The sequence below is a fragment of the Synchiropus splendidus genome, chromosome 18, assembly GCF_027744825.2.
Source record: "Synchiropus splendidus isolate RoL2022-P1 chromosome 18, RoL_Sspl_1.0, whole genome shotgun sequence".
Lineage (NCBI taxonomy): Eukaryota > Metazoa > Chordata > Actinopteri > Syngnathiformes > Callionymidae > Synchiropus > Synchiropus splendidus.
In genome coordinates this window covers 1,533,085-1,555,649 of record NC_071351.1, presented here as the reverse complement: position 1 = coordinate 1,555,649, position 22,565 = coordinate 1,533,085, and the positions used below count along the sequence as shown (strand labels likewise).

At 41.9% G+C, this 22,565-nt stretch overlaps 1 protein-coding gene across 15 annotated transcripts in view; it reads left to right on the top strand.

Moving 5' to 3' along the window:
* The window catches only part of camta1a (calmodulin binding transcription activator 1a), a 268,368-nt gene that overhangs the window by 128,569 nt on the left and 117,234 nt on the right, over positions 1–22,565 (top strand). For all 15 annotated transcript variants that reach the window (XM_053849460.1, XM_053849470.1, XM_053849462.1 and 12 more), the window contains one exon: positions 16,678–16,813. In XM_053849460.1, coding sequence (XP_053705435.1) covers positions 16,678–16,813 — 136 coding nt within the window. The remainder of the gene's footprint in view (positions 1–16,677; positions 16,814–22,565) is intronic.

Genomic DNA, 22,565 nt, shown 5'->3' with positions numbered 1-22,565 from the left:
TGCGGGTAGTAATAGGTCAACTTATTTTTTCCAAGTCAAAAATCCTCATTTGAGGACTCTGGAGGTTAAGGTCTCTGCACTTGACATTTGATAAATTGGAGGCATTAATGGGGCGTTAGCTGCTGGCAGGAACAATGCTGATGCAGACAAACAAATGTACTCAAAAATACACTGAGTGGGAACATTGGTTGGATGTTTTTCTGATGATTTTTGACAGCATTGTATGAAATGGTAATTGGTTCTGTTGGTGTGGATTTCGGCTGCTCAGCTGTTACAATGGACACAGTCAATTCTAATGACAACCGGCGACGTTATTTTTGAAGATTTGTATTGGCCCTCCATCGTAATAGTGCTCTCTGATGTAGTCTCGAATGTATTTTTCCAGATTGTCAATGAGCTTGAAGCATGGTTTACTAATCTCTTGACTGGATCACCATGGAAATAGCTGAGCTCTAATGACAGCAAAAACCTGAAAGGTCTACTGAAAAGAATTAAATGGCAGCACGATCAAAAAATAAATAAATAAATAAAATAAACAGTTCAAGTCTGTGCCTGAGCTGGTATTCTGTCCTGACCTCATGTAACAGTAATATTTCCAATCGAATATTTCCAGAAGAGCACAAATTGTTTTCCCTCTCCTTTCTACTTCCGGCTGCGAAAGCGAAGGGTCTTTTGAAGAACAAAGTGGACCTGCCACATTCAAGCGGCTGAAAGGAATCCAATTGCCAATATTGCCTGCTTTCAAGACAGAGGACGGAAATGCATCCCTAACAACAAAATGATACAAATTGCCATTGTTATAGTCTATACGGTTCAATTTAATGTGCTTGTAATGATAAATTATTTGGGTTATGTATCTAAAGTGGACCTGAGTGTAGTTGGAGCAGCAGGACTGTTAGAACAATTGCAGCTGTCTCCCAGGGCTGTGGCCATTAGTCAATAAATTAGAAAGTAATTAGTTTCTGCTTCTGTGGCTCTATTTGAAGCGCTTCACACAGGTGTAATGAAAATTTATTGGAGCTGGTGATCCAGAGGAGAAAGGAAAAGTGGAGGATTTGTAGCGCATGAGCGTGATGCTGGGTTTCCATGTAACCCCCTGCAGCATCAGATAAAGTTTGTCCTGATGAGCAGTGTAGTTTGGCTGCTTTCGAGACTGTAAAGGAGCCAATTAGCCAGCAGCTATGAATATTTACTGGTGCTATGGATAATAAGGAAAGAGTGCTCTTTGAAATATGTTTGCAGAAATCGCACTTGTGGCTGGTTTTTCAATATTTTTTAACAAGTTGTGTTTCCTCAAAATGGTCACGTTACACTTTGTTAAAAATTGTGCTGTCAGCGAATATGCCAACAACTGGCCTGCATTAGTTCAGTTGAACCTGTATATTCAGCATTCAAATAAGACCTTTCAGACTCGATAATCTTCTGAATTTTCAGATTAGAATGTGCTGACTTTGATTCCTGTTTTATGGTTCGAACCGACAGCATGACAGAAGGACCTTACTTGATACTTGGATGACAAAGAAATGCATTCAAATGAAGCCTACACAAGCCTATGCGATGGTGTTTTGATGGGTCATAGTTCCCTTTAAATAATAGTGCTGCAATCCTCTGTTGAGTGGCAGCAGAGAAACACTTTTGGTTTGACTGGGAGCCAGTGGGAAACTCTGATTCTGGTGCTTTGGTAGACCTTTTCAAAGCAACCAAGGGGTTAGTTTTGGAAATCCAGTCCAAGGAACTCGGTGGCAACAACAGAGCAGTTCCGAGGTGCAAAAAAGTGTTATCTTTTTACCCGTGCTTTAATAAGATTGTGTGTTTGCTCTAAACAAAATCAAGACGACAGCTGTTCCCTTCACTTGTTAGATTGTTTCTAATCTGCCAGAGTTCACTCTTTGTTCTTCACAAAGCTTAAATAGTTTCCTGACATAAAGCCATCATGTTGGGCTGGAGCCGTACGGTTTGCTTTATAGAACAGTGTCACATTTATCTCGCTCGCAATTGTGTGTGGATCAAGGCAGGCACATGAGGCTTTTGTTGGCAGACAACATCAAGGCTATTTGTTTTGTCTGGTGAAGTGTAAGGTCAAGAGAAAAAAGAAAAGGAATTGGAAAATACTGTCTTCTAAATGAACAACATGAAAGCAGAGAGCCAACGTGACAGCATATTGGCGAAAAACAAAATGATTAGAGGTGAAAGTCAGATAAGTAAAGCAGCGAGGAGATGAAGAAACAATCAGAGCTGTGAAGTTGCGGAAACACAATGCGAACGAGAGAGAGAAAGGCATCGAGTGGCAAGGACAAGGAGGAGAGCTGAGAGAGGATGGACGGATGGATGAAGACAATGAGGCAGATCAGTCCCAACCGTGGCGACGGCCAATTAGAATAAAATTAGCTGGACCTTGGCAAAGGCTAGGGCACACAGTGGGGCAGGAAGAGAGGGAAGGGGGTACGGAGGAGGGGCAATGTGGGAGAGAATCCCGGTGATTAAAACCGAATGATTAGTGGCGAGCAAGGCAGAGGGCTGGAGAGCCTGGGTCACACCAGCCTGGAGGGAGAGAAAAACAGTAATGAGACCAACCTTCCCTCTCCTCCCTGTCACCTTTCTCTTCTCGCCCTCTCCTCATCTCCTCTGCCATTTTATTTACGCGGTCTTTCTTTTCTTTCCTCACCTTGTGGATGCCGTGAGTAACCGCATTATGACCCTCTTAGCATTTCGCCAAATACCAATAATCCTGTTGTTCGAAAGCAGAGTTGGAAAAGCACTGAATTGTGAATCTTATCTCTGCCTGGGTGTGAAGGTGGAATTGGGTGAACGAACAACAACCCTGGCTTTTTTGGCAGGGGTATTTTGTTGCAACTACACACAAATGTGAAACCTTTGATTTGCTCACACTCGACTTGTGTCGCCGGACAGTACGTATGACCTCGTCAATACTGCCTATGATATTTCAATGTGGTCAGAGCACAATTTGATGACACTGAAAAACTGTGTTACAGCTATGAGCTGTCTCTCCCTTTACTGACGTATTATCACTTGTTATGGAGAACATTTAGCATAGTTTTATTTACAGTTGATCGATGACGGTTGTTATTTATTCAAAGATTGTTTACTTGCTGTCACAAATAAAGAGAGACAGGAGTTGGTCTGATGCACGCAGCCACATAAAGTACCTCAATCTAATGGTTGTAACTGTTATTGTTATTGTTGCTATTGCTTCAGTGGGAGAGTGAAACTCCCAGAGAGGCACCATGTTTCGGACAGCATCTGCTATGAATTGTCAGAATGTGGGAGAATTTCTGACGATCCGTTGGTGTTTGTTCGACCAAGTGCTGAATAGCTGGGCGAATCAGCTACTGTAGGAGACGGAAGAACACTTGGAGGAATTGGTGTGACCTTAAATTGAGCTAATGCCACTCAGAAGAATTAGTTTTTGGAAGTCAATGGAAGTGCTCCCACTTGTAATTGTATAAGTTGAGGGTCTAATATTCCTTTCAAAATGAACTGAGAGCTTGCTTTGTGGTCTGGCTCTGACTTTTCAGATCCTTAGAAGGAAGAAGTTGCTCACATTAAAGTCATATGAAGTGCTGCCTGGCTCATGAGTCTGCACGATATCGACGATAGATTTACAAAGATCCCTTTTTTTGTTTCCGAAATGGCTGTTCAGACTTTTGCACGGATGTCCATTAATTTACTAAGATACTGTGAGCAGTGTTGGAAACGTGCTTAATTAAATCTTAGATTTTCAGGTCAGCATCTGAAGGGCGTTTCCTTGTTTGCAGACGAGACATAGTCACATGAGCCACCACCATTGGGCCATGGACAACACTAAAATCATATTGCTTATCTGCATTGAGTCCTGATAACTTCAGAAATGAAACAAAAAAACATCATAAACTTGAAGCTGAAAGCATCGTGGTCAGCCAAATCACATGATGTCTAGAAAAAGATGTTAGCTAATCTTTCTTTATATGTGGAGGCAGTCATGTACACTTTCTGCTGTGCCCAAAAAATAGTTTAATAGAGTTTAATTTAAATTTGTCAAAAGGCTTCTGCATGCATGGTTATAAAACATTTGAATATTTCCCTGCATTGGTTTGTGCAGTCGTACATTTTGTCCTTCTAACACTGATTTGACCTCATCGTATAAATTTTGAAATGTCTGTTGATGAGTGTTTTTGTGAGAGCGTCTCCTTATAACACAAGTGACACCTGTAGCATTCAAAGTGATGTGCACTTAAAAGCTTTGTAATTCATCTCAACTGATAAAGGTTGTTGACCGTACGCTTTCAAATTGTTGGGTCAGCGCTTTGCCCAATCACAGGTTCCTCATAAAAGCCTCTTTGATCCTACATTATCTCCCTGCTTAAATACCCTTGGCACGCGGCGTTTGACACGGACTAGATAAGCAGCAACAACATTGTGTCAAGTGAAGCACAGTGCACCATTATCATGAACGTCTGAATGGGCTTCACACAGTTTGTATTTTAAGCTTGTACACAGCATGACTTGAAACTCACATAGGAAACGGCGGAAAATCACTTCATCAGTATTCTGCCTCAGACATTCATCAAATTGAGATATCATTGTGCATATATTTTTTTCCCTAGAAAACAGATTTAGAACAGCAACACGCCACAAATCAACAGGCAGTCGTGCGGAACATACTGACAATCTGATAGCCCGGGAGGATTGCAGCTCTCAGATGCTACCCCGAGCTTCTCTTTTCTTAATTACAAGCATTGTTCCCATCAATTACATTTGCTTTGCTGTGACCACACTATTTGCGGGGAAGTCAATGTTTCTCTTGCTAATTCAAACAGTCCTTTCTGTCTCTTGCAGGCGGCGTCACTTTTTCGCATACCTTTCTTGCCTCGTATCTTGCACTGACCATGTCACTCATGTGATAGAAGCCCATACTCTCGACTCACCTTCATTCGATCTGAGATGGTGTCTAACAGTGTTATGTCGACCTAACTGTAGAAATGCCTACAGGTGGGGCTAGCTTGTGATAGGATGTAGTTCTGTATGTTCCTCGCAATGCTGGCAGGAAACAGCGGCAGCTGCACGCGCAGAGGGATACACACTCACAGAGAACTGACTACGGCACAGTGTGCTATATGTGACTATTGTTTGAGTTGCCAAATTGCCCCGTTGGTGGCCAGCCATTCTCTATGCTACAGGAAACAATGATGAGGCTTTGTTGAAGAGGAAGCGGGGGAGTGCACCTCCCTCTTGGCTACCTGTGATGACTTGTAGCAAGCCACCGGACTTATCACAGTGTGTCACATAAAGCCCAAGGGCTCACATCACTTTGTAAAGGAGTGTTGCTGGTAAACTAACACCTGACTTTGGTTGTCGTATTGTGTCTCACAACACTGAGTTAGGGGTGAATGGCAGCCGTTTCAGCTGGCACATCGGCCACTGGACAGGAGGCCTTGTCAGATCTCAGAGAAAAATGAGTGTTACAATCCTCAGGGAGATGCTGTCCTTAGAAGAAAATGCAGATGAAGTCTGGAATGAGCGCGTTGTCAGACAGGTGGATGTCTGTCACCCTCATTTTGCCTCTATTTGAAAGCAGGTGGCCTCTCCCTCCCTTCCTTATCTGGGGTCACCTTCACATGACACGCCATCCCCTGGGTCTCATTCTATCAGATACACACTCTTGGCCACACTCTTATGACACAAACGTTACAACGATTCTCATATACTGCTGAGCAACTCTCTGTCATCCTCGGCACCTGGGGACCACTTTCAAAAACAGTCACTCTCAAGGTTGAGCCCAGGTGTCTCATTTCCATGAAGGCCCTTTCACTGCCCCCTCGCTCTGACATTGCACATACCGTAGTGGAATAGTCATTAAGTTGCTGATTACCTCGCCTTTGCCTTTGAAGATGTTGGAATGCAAAAGGTCTATTTCAGGCATCTGTCTGTGAAATAATTATCTCCCAGCTCTCTGCCCCAGACGTCGTTACAAGAGGGTGTTCCATTGATGATTTTTGCCCTACATCGTAGCTTTGCTCTTGGTGCGACTCTTAAACCCAATATAACGTAATTAAACTAACAAAGTGACATCAATAAAGACGGAAGTGCTCTGTAATTACAGTGTGTGCCAGGACATCATAACCAGGCAGTGTCGCAGTGTTTTCGATTTCCAGTCACTACAAACAGAAAGACAGTTGACGGAGACCACCAGCGAGCCTTTTTTTTCGCTTCTGTCCAGAGATACAGTAGGAGCTTTGACACTTTCAGTCTCTTCTTCATTAGTTGTGTTCTCACAGTTTTCCCCAGAATGCCGTTCTTTCTCCTTCCTCATCCACGGTGTCTCTCCTCCTCACCCTCTGGAGACACATGAGTGGCAGGCCTCCCCCCCTAATAGCTGTGAATCCCAGTTCTGCACAAAACAGACAATGCATTGAGAGACTCACTAGTGCGAACAGGCATCCCTCCCCACTTCCCTCTCACCATGTGGTCATTGAGACTAAATGTCAGGGAGAAATATTTAATTCAACATGCATACACATATGCATACTTTCAAATACTATAGACACCCTTTTTGATAGTGTGTTAGCGCTAGACTAAATGTCAAGGGATGACGTGAATTCACATGATTGCTTCTGGAGAAAGTTCATCGCAATGCTGCTAGCTAAATCAATGTCTGAATGTCCTTCAAGAGTTTGCCAAGCAGAGCTCCACAAAAATAGGAACTCTCCGCACACCGCCTTGTGTCTGCACTATCAGGGCTGAGTAAAAGTAAATCACTGCAGACTATAAACACACATAGGCCAAACATTCAGTGAGGTGATGTTGCCCCCAATGAGCAAGTAATGGGAGATAGGGAGCCTCCAGACTAGTTCTTAATGCTCCAAAGAACATTTATTAGATAATCACTTCATGACATTAAGGCTCTTTCGGAGACCTGAAACTGCTCCTGGGTACCACAAAGCCTGTTGCATGCCAAGATGAACAGAGGGAGCAGATCAAGATGTGTCTGTTTTGTGAACACCCAGCAGAATCTGGTTCTTCAGACATCAAGGCACAAAAAGGGGATGCACAACGAGGCTATCACAAATGACACAAAAATGTGAAATGATCTATTTTGCGGTGTGATTCACCAGCGATGGGTCACTTTGATGTGAGAGGACTGAAGAAGCTAAAGAAGACGTGAGTACTCTTAACCTGAAGAGCAACATCAAGGATGTATGGTATCTTTAGTCAAGTGACTGTCACTGTAGAGTTGCCCTTCAGTCTTCCCTTGGAAGGTTCCAGGAAGAAAAAGACTAGGGGACACATCCATTTACTGGAATTGAGTTGGATGTAAATGCCTATTTGTGTTTTTTTTTAATGGCAGGATCATCAGATTTGTGATAATTGAACCCCATTTGCCTTTGATACAGCTGTATCTCATTGGCCCGCTTTGTCTACTTTGTGTTATAGCGCTCACCGATGTATCAGATATCAGGAAATAGTTTTCTGCAGACCAGAATACAGTTGCTGCTTGAAGTCTGCAAGCTTTACTGGCTGAGTCATAATTTAATGTGGTGTAGAGTGCGGCATTGAAACAATACTTTTTCTGGTTTATTTTTAATTGTTACAGGCTTCAGGTTGACCTACAAAGGGCGAGGTCTATGTGTTATCGATTCAGCTCCTTATTTGTGGTAGTGTCGGACATGAGGGCTCAATCAACAACACCATCGTCTTCTTTACATCTTTTTAAATCCACATCAAGGGTGGCAGGACTTATTCTGTTGTCTGTGTATTGATGCGTTGTGTGCAAATGTGTGAGGATCATTTGCGGAGGAGGTGGTGCTGATGTGATTTAGGGAGTGGGAGCTCCATGGTCCACTGAACGTGGAAAATGAGAAGGCAGAGGTGGCCATGATTAGAGCTGTGCCTTGGTGACTACTTTATGAGTGTATTCAGATGTGTGCTGTCGACAGCGGGAGCCTGGACAGAAGTAGATAAACAATAGCTGGAGCGCACAGTCTATCATCTTCATCGTCGTGCTGGAGTCTCAATGTTGCTGCTCATAACCAGGAGAGGCTGAATTAAATTATGCTCTGCTTCACTCGGTCACGCCATGTGTTTGTATGTGAGTGAGGTCCTGGCCCCAGCTGATGAATCAGAGACAGAGCAAAGTGATCTCAGACTTGTGCCAGGGGCCAAGTTCAAAGGTCAGCGTAGACAAACATACCCGGGGAAATGGAGTGCGAGAGTGTGCCGGGCTTATGGGACTACTTGACGAACATTCTCACCCGTAACATCATCGTGCTGCAGCAGTCCACACCAGCTCCATACGTCCCATCACTCTCCCTGCGTTCTCATTTGGTTTCCCTCGGAAATGAGCATTTTAGAGACTAATGCTATATGTGTACTCGCAAATAAGTATGTTAATTAATCACATTGGCAATTAAAGAAAGATCAACTATGGTCAACGCTACTAACGGCGGAGAATACACTGTGGGTTTGATCTACTAATATCCCATTAAGAGTAATTAAGGAGTAATTAGCAGTGCTAAATTGTGTAAACATTTTACCGGTTGTTGGAGCAACTTTTGAAGGTCACTTTCCAAGATTAATGACATTATTGATAGCTACTGAAAAAAATTCGGAACAGTCCGATCTATTTTTATCATCCGTTCACTGCGTATAATTCACCATAGAAGAGCACTAAATAATTCTTTCAGAGGTCACGAAGAGTTGAACAGTAAATAATGCCTTCGTGGTTTTAATCCTAAAATGAGTTTAGCCAGGGAGCGTGTAGGCCCGAACCTGAGCTTATGAATGGTTTCAACTGTGGCATTTCATAGGCTCCCAATTGTCATGACCCACATGTCTGTCTATCACCCAACAATTTCAAATCCAGAATAGCTGAACTCTTTTGGCCCTTTAATATTGAGAATCAATCACAGGTTTTGCTGCAAGGGCTTCAAGGTCTTCAATGCATCTATCACAGGAGTATGATTTGTAAATCCGATATTATCTGCACGGCTGCCGTTACTTGACCAAAGCCAAAGGCAGGCTGCCTCACTCGATCCACGGCTGCCACTTCGCCCGAGGCTTCAATTAATCCCATGATGCCTGCCTATGGTTGGTATGGTGACCAAACGGGGCAAAGACAGAGATGTGAATCCCAGGTGAAAGGTGGGATCGACTTTCTGATTCGCTCCAGCACACAGATAGAGTTACAGCTCAATTTCAACCTCTCACCCTCACTATCCTCATGACTGAAATGGGACCAAGGAATAGAGACGTGAGAGGACGAATAGCTGTTAACTTTTCTTTATTTTTCCCTGTCTGTCTGGTTTGCTTTCCTGACTCTGTCAGCCCTGCCCATACATATCTGTAGTGGCATTTTGGTGGAAGAAAGATGTGGTTTATAGCCGCATCAAGGCACTAAAGGAGCCTTATTTATCTGGGACTTCGACCTCACTTTTAAAAAGTGAAGTTTGGCTGACCTTTATGGCCTTCTATACCATTCTCAGTTGTACATGCTGTTTTTGCTTTGTTCTTTACCATTTCTGTAGACAAGGCAAAATTCGTGAATTAATCATAAGCGGTTCAATAGCTGGCCTAAGCTGTGCTCCGTCATCGGGGGATCAATAGAGGAAGGTCAATGGCAGGATGATGCCACAAGTCTTCCAGAGGAAATCTCAACACCACCCGAGTGTAGCAAGTGTTTTGAGTTTATCGCAACAGTGCACGGCGTCTTGTGGTGACATTATCATGTTGGCTGTCTGATTCAGTTGTAATATGGAAAAAAATATGTGAAGTAAACTAACGTTTATGACAAAACACAAATGACCAAAAGGAATAGCAGATACTAATAAAACACTGCAGTTGAAGGGGATGGTGTGATCTGTAAAAGCGATGGCTTATTTCCTGGAAGGTCGTCGGTAATCCTCTCAAGGAAAATCTAACTTAGCAAAGCCTTAAATTTCGTAGTACTTCAGGAGTATTTTCTCGCTGCGGGGCTGTGGTAATCTGTGAAAACAGCAACTGTGATGGAGAGTAAGGCTGTACATAATGCCCTGCTCCACATGATCTGCCTGAAATATAAAAGCACCCTCTTTGCAGAGTGTCATAATAAGGCAGTGCTACAGGACTTAGAGCTGCACATGCAAAAGTGCACAGCATGCCGTTGTCAGCAGGAGCAGGGCTACAGATGAGCTTCATTTTTGTTGGCACCTTTATATGGAAATGATTTGTGGAGATTGCCAAAGGGACCTTGTGCCATGAATTGACACAAGCACAGGGTATGTGTTTTGACTCTAGGTTGAACTGTTATTTATCTTACACCTTTTTTAGTCCATAGTGTGTCAGTATGTATATATATATATATATATATATATATATATATATATATATATATATATATATATATATATATATATATATATATATATATATATAACCTCTTTGAACAAGCCAGCTTTATCAACATGTCTCTGACAGATAAACATGCACACATTCACTGTGTGTGTCCCTGAAGCCAAAATCCTACAAGTGCTGAGATTCTCTAATTCCTTGTCACCTAAGCTGAACATCAAAGGTACGATGTGTATTCTGTTGTCATCGAGAATTGGGTGTTGCGACCACAAAATAGCCGCAAGATTTCCGAGTAGCATTCCAAACTCTTTTACCAGCACAAGCTGTGAGCTTTTCGTCTGAAAGGTGACGGCTGCCTTCCTGAAACGTGCATGAAACTGGCTTAGTGGTATCACCGCAGCATCTCAGACAGCTTCCCGTTCTGCTGTGGACCAGATAAGAGTGGTGGATGTCCGCCACACTCCTCCCCTGCTGCTCGCGCCCTGCGATTTTTCCTTATTGGTCCACAAACAGATTGACACTCCTTCTCTTTTACAGCATCTTAAGGGAAAATATGGCCATGTGATCCTGCTCTCTGAAGTAAACTGTGATTTGCTTTTTTTATTCAGATGGGTTGAACATCTGTTTTGTGCTGGAAGGCAGTGGGCCTGAGTTCATAAAGAGGAACGCGGCAAAGACTCTTCCTGTCTGCCTATCCTCAATTACAACTGGAGGGGTCTTAACGACCCTGTCATCACGGTTGTTATATTTAGTGGAATCCTTTGTGTAAACAAAGACTGCTTCTCCATCTGTAGTGCCTCCAAGACCAGCGCGTGATGTCAGATCTGGCAAACTGTACCTCCTCATTAATCTCCATCTACTACAAATCAATTTAAGTACCTTTCCCAGCACTTATAGTTGGAGAAGAAAGTTTCACCAAACCAATGCCTTGAGGAGAAGGATTTGAGGGTTATGTGTCTTTGTTAAAGAGAGCTTGAATAATTGCATGGGGCAAATGAAGGCTGTGTGGAAAAGTGTAGCTGTTGCCGTGATCAGACAAATGATCCATTTCAGCGTTCCGCACATCCATTTATACCCTTAGATTTGCAAAACTACTACATTTTTAATGGCATTTCCATTCTGCCATTCACCATTGTAATCTCTTGCTCTGTCCTTCCAGCTTCATCCATCCATCCATTTTACTCTACTTATTCCCTGTTGGGCCATGGGGGAGCTGGAGCCTATCCCAGCGACTCGGGGAAACCGCTCATGCGTCTTCATTAATGCAATATCATAACCTCCGTATGAGGTGTTCTGCCAGTTCAAAATAATAAAGACTTAATAAAATAAAACAATTAAAAACTCATTATTATCCATTATGAATTATGTCAGTCAAGTTGTCATACAGTTGATCTCTTCATCGCTGATAGTTCTCAGCTTTGATTCTATTGATTCTCATATACTGAGCTGCTGCAGTATTTCTCATCTGAGTCCAATAAAGGGAAATGTCATCTCATGTCAAATATCAAATTCTCTGCGAATGCAGTGGCTACACCTAGACAAGGTTGGACTTGTTGTAGTTGTGATCTTTAAGCTGTTGCAGATGAACCAGTGATGTCAATAACACTGTTTATGCTCAGAAGAATTTACAGCTATTTTGTTTCAGGAGGCGGTTGATTCAAAGAAACGTTCAGATGAAATTATCATCTTAAGTTGCTGTGAGCAACCATCTATTTATTTTAATTATTTTATAATTAGCAATTTCAATACTCGAAATGTGTTGCTTTTGCTATTTTTATTTTTAAATGCAAGGAGACGTTGCAATGGAGACACAACACACACCACAATGAATTCTGTTGTAAAGCACTCATGTAAAATCGTGTGATATCCACAGAGAAAAGAAGGACAAGAATAACTGACTAAAAAAAGGGAAAGATTGAAAAAGTTTGGCCACAAGCAAACTAATAATGGTCAAGAGTCAAAATCAGAATTTGCTCGAATATAAAGTTCCCGGTTTGCGCTGCAGAGGGATTTTCATTTACTGTGAGAATGAAATAATTGAGTTCTGCATCATCCGTGCGTATTATCAATATGTTAAAACATATGTAATCTGATAGGTACATATTAATTTGAGCCCCTCAGGAAATGAAAATAGAAAAGCTGATGCAGAGTGCTCATTTCTGAGTCAAACTACAATGTCACTTGTTCAGTCTCAACATCCAAACAGCAGTGGGGGGTTGGAGCAGCACTGAGGAGCCGAGACATGACTCCCAATCCAAAGCACTTGCTAGATTTACATTTAAAGTAGTTTTAGCACACTCCCCACTACCTGATTCATTCTGACTGTGTGCTGATGGGATGGCTTTATCTGCAAATCAAGTGCTGATCGGGATTCTTTCGAATGGTGTCGGCCTACCTATGTGAAATCAGCAACTTTCTGCTATCACTTCAAGCCGAGCGCCACAGTTGCTTTAAAATATATTTACAGTGTATATAAACTCGCAGAACAGATGAGCGCACGCCGGCGCATGTGCTCCCAACATGTGACCTGCAGCAGTTTTTTAACCTGTGATTGACAGTCCTGGTAATGACCAGCATTACAGGCCTATTGATGTTCTGTCTTCGCACTATTAATGTTATCCATGAACGACGCGGCGAGGCACCTTGGGAATGTGATGTTTGGGTCCTGGGGGCATATTTGTGACTCATATTTTCTGAGTCACTGTGTGTAACACCGTGTACAAGCCTGTTTGGTGTGTGTATGTGGATGTGTTTGGATGAGTAGTGGGTGTAAGTGCGCTTGTTGACATAGTGGGGTAAAGGCTTACATGGCTTCAGGCACTGATGTGTAATTGAGAGCAGCAGGTGTTGACTCCCTTCTGCGCCACTTTAGGCCCAAACCAGCTCACGCTCCGATCATCAAAGCTGCTGTGGCTCTCCTCTCCTCTCCTCTCCTCAAACCCAGGGCATCAAGGGAAATAGGTCAGAGTAAAGGAGACGTAAAAGGAGGTGTGTTTTCTTTTCAAGGCCTCTCAGACAGGTACTGTATCTTGTTATACTGTCACAAAAAATATGGAGGAATGGCTGAACATATTTGCCTCAAGCAAACATAAACAATGCTGTTTCCAGCATTATATTGTAGTTATAATCTGTTTGTGTGCCAACCTTTGATCGAGGGCGTCAGAAAAGAGATCTGGGGTGATTTTAAACTACCTGTAGTCATGGAGAAAAGTATTTGTTGCTTAGAAACCTTGGCTTTGCATCGCAGCTGTTCTTAAATTAGACAGGAGTCATGATTGGAATAACTGAAGGGAGAAAAATAAAGCTAAACACAAAACTACGGTACTTTTCGCCCAGTTTTCATTACAATTTTCAGAGCTATGCAGCTATGTATGTTGCAGTAATATTGCCAAATCAGGGCTGAACTCAGTGACCTAGTGACTTGAGTGTCGATAAGGGAACATGTATTATCATAAATAAACCAGGCATTCACATGTACATTAGCAGCATATAAACCAGTAAGCGATCATTATAAAATGCTGATAAGCGTCTTGTTGAGCCAGACTGTATTTTACTCTGGAAAGTGCACTCTAAACAACAGTATTAACATAAATAAGGATGTAATTCATGCATTAACAGGAAATATGTGTTCCCCAATCTAAAGTATGTCCACATAGTCCTGAAGAAAAGTGCGAGTGAATCACTTTTTCTCCTCTCTTCTATAATGATACACATATTGAAATTTAAACCTCCAAAGATGTATTTGTGACTTGAGAAAACCAAAAAGATTTACTGCCAGGCTGAAAATCGGCACCTTGAAATCCGAGGTCAAGGCTGAAAAAGGGTGGAATGCCCCCTCCAAGTCCTTCCCATGGTTCAGGAGTTCTAGGATCTTGGTATCTCGTTCACCAGTGAGGATGAGATGGTGGATATATGCTGCGTCCTCACTCATGAGGCGTCTGTATTATTGTGCTGTGATAAAGAAAGCAGTGTTCTTGATTTACGAGTTTGGGTAGTTTTTGGTTTGATGAGGAACATAGTCGTCTGTGAGAGATTCAAAGTAGAACCGCTACTTCTATATACGTCTACGAATGGACTAGAGGAACATGGTCTTGAGGGAATTGGATGGATAGAAGTCATTGAGAAGCGTGTCTGCCCGCACCTGCTCTACTCCTCATGCTGAACACATCGCTAGTCTGATAACCTGACTTTTTCAAATGTGCAAATCTGATAGCGCTAACGCCATTAACAGGATAAATGAAAGATTCCTAAAGGCTTGGATGAGTCCTCATGCCACCTGGAGGGTAGAGCTTATTTAATCGCTGCAAACCTTCAAGAGAAAGGCCACTGCGGAGGCTGTGTGCATGCTGTCAGTTGTCTGCATTTCCTTTTTTTTTGCATTTAGGCATCTGAGACAGAGGACCTTCTGTCATACTTCTTTGATAAGAGAGCAGTTTCCGTCCCATACCCTGACCGCCATATAAATATGTATAGTTCTGATAAGATTAATTGAAATGACTAAGTATACACAGATAAAAGAGTGAGAGAGCAGCTGGAGAGAGGAGTAGAGATGGGTTATATACTCAAAGCATGTATTTCAGACTGGCCTGAGCCTCTGATGGCTCTCTCACTCTGGGTTCAAAATGCCTTTCATTGAAAATAGCGTCTGTCCCCCAAATATTGCTCTGTGGATTTTTTTTTTTTTTTTTTGCATCAGGACAATAAATATGCCATAGTGCCTCTGACACCAAAGCATCACCCCAATTTCCATTGCTCTGGAGGAGATCAGATAGCCAGATGTCATTTGATTTCCTGCCTTATCTCATCTATGCCTATCTTTTGTCTCATGCAGGGTTACAACTGAAAAAAGTGTATAAGGCGCTTATCTATTGAGCAGAAAGGTGTGGAAATGAGAAATAAAACAAAATAACATATGATGAAATCATTCCGTTGTTCACAGTAATTTTGTGACATAAATCTCAAGAGGATTTTTCAGATTGCCAGCATCTGTTCTGGTCTAGTAAAGTGTTTTCCTGGGTCAAAGTCCAAAGAGATTTCTATAGTTTGAACTTGTTTTTAAAATGTCTGAATGTTGACGACTTTGTTGGTAAGCTGTGAGAGGTTATATTTACAATGTCTCACGAAAAAAAGTTGCATGTGGGTTGCTCAATGAAAGACACAAGAGTTCTCCATTTACTTTAAGATCCCTGGCTTCATAGCTCTTTTTCGATGGAAATAAGTAATAGCAAGTGTCACATTTGTGACATGTGTTGCATTATAAAAGAAGCATTGGTGATGGAAAATGACTTTAAAAAATATTTTTAAATTATGCTCAACAATTACATCTCAGTCAGTCGAGTTCAGCTAATTATTATTATAACCAGACCAACAACAGTAAGGCAACTTTCCAGCTTCTTCTCAGCTAGAGACAACAGCACTGGGGGAAACCTGTTTGTGTTTGACCATGCTCCAAAACATGGCTGTCGTGGGTGGCGGGTGTGCGGTGGTGAGCTATAGCATATGCACGGTGGTGGTGATACGCTGCCAACGCACATTACCCGCAAAACTGCTCGCTAATTTTTGAATAGGCCTAAATGTTTTATGCTCCACTTTCTGTTAATGTTTAACTCTGAGCAGCAAATGCCAGTGTAACAAATCGAAGTGCAAAGGCAGATTGTCATCAAATAGTTGCATTACATTATTATGAGCCTACCGGCTGTGGTCTAGTGGATAGAGTATAAATTATGAATGGAGTGAGGAAGGAGGGTATTTCTTCTTCCTCTTAGGCCAGAGGGATAGCGCTTAACATTTCCTGAGGGACAGATGGGAAACTCGGAGTGTCGTGTGGGTGACCACTGCAGTGTTCACAGAATAATCGCTTCTAATGAAGCATTAACAATTTATGTCAAAGTGTTGTTATACACCAGTCATATATGTCCATTACGTTATTATTATGATTATTGGCAAGTTTAACAAATGTGTATTTATGTTACATTTCTATCATGATAAACAGGTTGGATGTGTGTCCCGAAGTTTGATGTATATGTAGAGGGTGAGGAAGATAGTCTGGACTTGAAGCATTGCACTCAGGGAGTGTCACTTCAAATGCTTGCAACACACTCTTCATGTCCAGTTATGGTTTGAAAATGAATGCTGAAAGGTGCTTTGTTCGTTGTCAAATTGCTCACCTCAAGGCTGAACACGCCATAAAGTAATCGTGCCATCAAAGTCACTGGTGCATTTTAAGCAGACTTGTGTCAGGCCTCCTTGTACATCTCTCAAATGAGTCCCTGAGCTGTGCTGTTGCTTTGCCTAAAAATGTCTTTTCATCTTCTCCCACCCCCAACCCTGCTCTCCTCCTCTCCACGGATCCAGGCCGCAGAATGGGTCGATGATATTGTACAATAGGAAGAAGGTGAAGTACAGAAAGGATGGCTACTGCTGGAAGAAGCGGAAAGATGGGAAGACCACACGGGAGGATCACATGAAGTTGAAAGTGCAGGGTGTGGAGGTGAGTCCTTGTTTGGATTTTCTAAGGGAGGGGATTTGGGATTGAGGTGATTGGGTGGAGAGAGTGAGTGAGTGCGAACCTTTTCCCTGACATAAACCAAGCATCCGTCTACAGTGAGCTCTCCCCTGGCTGTAATGGAGACGGTCATATTGTGCCGTCTCCACGGGGCCTCACCGGGAAACAATGCAGCACAACAATAGTTTTCCCTGGGAAGCCAGTGGAGTGGAACCGATTGTTTGTACCTTATTAAGGCTCTAGATGTTGCCTTTGCTCCAGAGAGCCTACATTAATCTTTCTTGTTCAAAGCAGCAGTGTAAAGCTAGCTCTCCCTTACCTCACTCTTAGTCACAGCCTTATACCAACCGCTGCAATAATCTGCTCAATTGTATCTATTCTTGGCCTCACTCGGTCCTGTTCTGCTTGACTGGGGGTCACTGCAGAGTTGGCAAAGTTGGCATCCTGGTTGATTTATCAGCAGCAACACACACGTCTTAAACTTCTTTGTCTCTTGTTGCTTTCAGTAGCTCTGAAGTTGGGTCTGTGTTTTCTGTTAAGCGTTTAGCCAAAAGCGCCATGCTGAAGTTGAGTTTGAGAAGATGTTAAAGTCTGCGGGAGGGAGATTTGGGTCGCCCTTTTTTGTGTCTACAAGCATGCACACAGTTCACGCTCATGAACAGAAAACACACACCTCAGGGGGCTGTGTTGTTTGTGTCACACAGTCTGACAAAGACAAAGCTCAGGCATCGTCTCTCACCGGGGGCTCTACTCTCTGTACTCCACTAGATATCTCTAAAAAGAGCGTTATATCTGTTCCTGCATTGGTCTGATAACACATTGGAGATGTGGGCACTTTTTCCCCCAGTGCTGCTTCCCTTTGACTAAATTATAGAAAGTGTTTTAAGGAATGTCTCTGTCAAATTTAATTTCTATTATTTTGGATGTTTAATTTCAATGCGTGTTCTTTCATATGGTGTCATCCCTCTAATTAAAAAATATATATATACAAATATAATTTGTTTCGTATTAATCACGATTCAAAATAATGCACATGAATTTACTGTATATTATGTAACATTATTGTGCTATTTTTAGTCAATTGCATCGTAATTGCTTTTGTTTAATCCTCATCTGGAATGGTGATGTGAAGCTAATCTGCCGTGGGGCGTACGGTTTCTATGGTTCCAATAATCCCTAAAATGTATTCTAGGCACCGCTTTATGGTAATGGATTTGATTCAACGCTCATTTTGTGAATTCAAAATATGGCGTTCCTCGGCAGCAACATGCGTACAATACAGACCCATAAAACTATATTTTGATGATTACTGATACCATTTTGCTGATCTATACTGACACAACTCATTTGGCATAAGTTGGCTGTTGGCAAGTTAGAATTCAGTGATGGTAAGAGGTGTTCAGAGACAAAGGCGCACAAGTTCTGGAATAACAGCTCACCATAGCACACGAGACACTCTTGCTAATATGATGGTTAGAAGAGCAAATGTGGTGCAACACATCACTTCATGTGATCTCACGACAAGGGAGAGACAAACAAAATGTTCATTTGCAAAACGGGAGGGGAGATTAATTAGCTGTCTGTTTCGATATCACTCACTTGCAAGAAACTAGCAAATGTTCAGATCAACATTTAGACGATTTGCATTTGCTTCGGCCAGATTGTTATTATCTCTGGAAGACTTGCCTCATCGGCCTTGATCTCTGGAACTTTTATTTCGTTATGCAAATGGTGATTTAGGCGGTTGGGATTTTATGATGAACGCTGACAACTTATGTATCAGACAATGTGAAGTGGCAAACGAAGCATTGCCTGTTCATCCATACAAGATCTAGTAACGTCAAATGATTCTGTCTCTAGGCATTTTTTTTTTTCATTTAAGGTTTTGATGTTGCAGTATAACAGTCTAGTGGGCTTGTTTGCAATGACAGCAAAGAAGTGATTCTAGCATTCATTCATCTTTTCAGAGGTCACTGCCCCTTCATCAGTCGAAAAACAAAACAAACTCATTCTTTTGCTGGGGTTGTGTGATTTTAGGTAAACTTGGGTTAAAGGTTACATTTTTCTTCTTCATCCACCCCAACAAACATTTCTGTGCTCTCTACTTTGTCAAATGACTTGTTCATTGCTTTTGCACTCTAAAGTAGGTAGATTAGTGCTTATATTTTTAATCATATGCAAAAGTTTACCGCAGAAGTTTAACACTTATTTGCCTCACCATACCTCGGGTGCTGCAGCATATTGTCATATAGACCCACATAAACACAGGTGGAAGCATCGAGTTGAATTTCTAATGCACATCTCTGCTGTCCTAGTTTGGTGCATTAATGTCGGTCCCTGCTCCATAAACACAGATGTTTTTCATTAAGATCAGCCCTACACATCTGTGCTTCTCTTGTCCTGTTCTTTTTCCTCTGTGTCCTCCTGACAAAACAGCCATGAAATATTGCAACGTCTTTGACCCCAGAAGTCATTGTCTCAGCTGGGGAGGAATCAACAGAAATAAAAGACTCAGCATTGACTTTGTGTCATGCACACTGGGTTGGACGTACGATTAAATAGCCAAGAAAGCTATATGATGTAGGAAGGTGGTGGTTTGGTCTTAGAAGTGCAGTGCAATTTTTCTTGCTTAGAAGTATTACATAATTTCATCATACATGATATGCAATAATTTTATTGGAATAAAAATGAAAAACATTTTTGAGCTATCTAAATCGGCAGGAACAGGAAATGCATCCATGGAATTTTCAAAAACAGACAATGTTTATTTACGAATCAAACAAGTGTTGAGTCTGTTTATTTACCAGCCAAACACAGTTGGCCTTTAAGTTGAAGAAGCCATGTGATGTCGAGGAATGAGTTCTGACGTTTTGTAAATGTTTGGATTTTGCAGAACTAATTGCTTTGCTGTCAGTTTATAAGGTGAGGATTGCAGAGACATTCTGGCTAGAAATAGCTTGAAGACCACAAGGCCACATGTGAGTTTACTGAATCACCACATGCTGTTTGTTTGGGTTTGCAATGTTGTAATTGGTGTGTAGCAGCATGCGGAATCTGAAGGAAATGGAGAACGAATAATTAAGTGTGGCGAATTGGTGCAGCTTAGGGACTTTCTCCGACTGGTAGCAGTCTTGTACTCCTAAGTACAGCCGTCGCTATTAACAGCAGCATATTTTCACTCATAATAAAAACAATGCAGCCTTATTAAACTATTTTTTAGAATATTTTCTTTTTTATAGCCAGTCAATTCCACACTATTCTGATGCACTGGATCCTTGTCAAACCTTCTTCACCACCTGGTTCATCACCACTCTAACCATTTCATAATACTGTTTGTTTGACCGTTGCCTTCTCTTCATTAAGTCAATAGATAAAAAAAGTATTTTCCTCTTGCTCAAGTAAATATCACTCCTAGGTACCATCACGCTGTATTTTTACTATTCCAGCCTCCCCAGAGGCCCAGTGCTTAATAGAGGTTCTGTGGTTATTACACGGGCCTGGTTTTGTGCACAAAGAGGGCAAATGTTGTGGGTGGTTCAGGCAGGTTGTGCTGTGTGTCTGGAGAGAAAGACTTTGAGACAGCGGGGCCTTCTGGGGCCTGCAGGAGGCAGCCTTGCATGGCAAGACTAGATGTCTGCATGTGCTGCTGCTGTCCTGTCTGCTTTGTGTTGCAAGATCAGCAATCCGTGCAAGCCAGTAGTCCACTCCTCCCTTTTCTTCCCTCCTACTTTTTTTTTTTTTTTAATTTGACAGTAAATGTTCATCTGTCCTGTTCTACTCCCCCAGCTCTCTTTCTTCTCACTTTCACCCCCTCATCCCGCCACTAACCTCCTAGACCACAGTCCAGACGGACAGAACCTTGAGTTGGGTGGTAATGCTCCCTGTTCCCTAAAATTGGAGCGCAGGGCATGTTGCGGCATTAGCGCTTAACAGGCCGTGAAATAGCAGCCTGCCTTCCTGACGTCTCTCCCATCACTCCAGGTGAGTTGGCCAGACGGCTGGATAAATGAGCAAGCAGCACCCCATCACCCAGCATGCATTTGGGGCACCAGAGAGATGTCCATCAGTGACTTTCTCACACCACACCCTTTCCCCTCTCAAACTCAAATTGTACAACAGCAGCTTTGAGAACTTCCATCAAAATATTTTCAGTTACTTCCAGGAGAATATAGAGTGGCTGTAAATCTGCGAGGCTCCAGTTTTGATAGACTTTTCCCCCCCAGAGTGATGTCACTACATTCATGCTCTCAGTCTGCCAAAGCTCTAGCATCCCCTGGCTTCTTAATTTGAAACAGCAGAGACCTCAGCTTCTCCTTCTTCTAACTTTAAAAGTCGACTTTCAAAAAACAATACTGTTGGTGCTTATTTACGGTATAAATGATGCAATTAACCCAAGTTTTGTTGCAGAAATTAATCGCCTAAATGAATTATTGACTTGAAAATGCATTTTTGTGGGGAAACACATCTTTTAAAGCTCTTCAAAGTTTCTGAATAAGGATGATTTACATGTCTTTTAATGTGTCATCATAATTACCCAAAGAATAATGCTATTAAAAGGACATCATGAAAAGACATCTTTGGCAATTGATGGCGAGATTCAGTTCACGTTTCTTACTGTCTGCACACAGTGAGTGTGGGTTGGATGTTTTTGTGTATGAAAGTATGCTTGTGAATAATAACAACTCAGATATTCATTAATTTTTTTTTTTTTGTTATGTCTGGCGAGCGAGTTCCCCTCTGTTCATTGTGATCTAACATTCTTCTGTGGAATTAATTTGTATGATTGTAGTTACTATTTAGCGTCATAGTGTTTTTATTTTTTGTCCCTCCCCATGTCTGCCACTCGATTCTCACCTGCTGAACTTCAGAACTTCAGTTCAGCAGGTGACATATATCTTCAAGTATTTAAAAAGGAATGAAACTCCTCTGTGCTGGTTAAATGTCAGCATACTAACTTTTTAAGAGGAATTAAAATGCATTGAAAGTCATTCAGAATGTCTACCTCATCCACACTTCTTTATAACACTCCTAAAGAAGTTATGAGTAAAGGTTAATATAAACAGCAAGTTTTTTCCAGGCATGCAGGCAATCCAGTGGGCCCCATCATCTTGCCTGTGTGTTGCTATTGTTGCTTATTAATTATTTTTGGAGGGTTGGCAACCCCTGTCCATAAGGCAACAAACTAAAATAGAAATTAAATGATAGATGAGGACGAGATGGAATGTTATCAAAGCTATTGCCTATGTTCAGGGTCATTATTCCTTTCATTGAACTTTGAAATCACGTAGGAGTTACTTGTCAACTGTTTGTGGCGGATAGATGATGCAGGTCTTCTTGCGTTTTACATTTTGTTTTGTTTTGTTTTGTGTCCTGGAAGAGCCGCTCAGAGGCTGCTGTGCGCTGTCCCTTGTCCTGAAAAGCATTGCTCGAATGTGGTAGCGCTGTCCATGGTTCTGAAATGACGTTCGCACGGAATAGCAATATTCCAATGGCAGCAGCAAGCGCTCTCTAAAAAAATTGTTGAACTAAAGAATACAATGTGTGATCTTATTGTACCACCTGTGGGAGCGATTTCATTCTGAAGCATGTGTTTTGCTAAGTTTACAAGGCCATAGTAGGGAAAATGTTCCCTCTAAAAGCTTTTGAGCGCATCATCACGATACTGAGCCAAGTGCGCACCAGTTTTGGTCTTTGCTTCACCTCATCATTTTATTTTACTTCATTAATCCTGTATTTT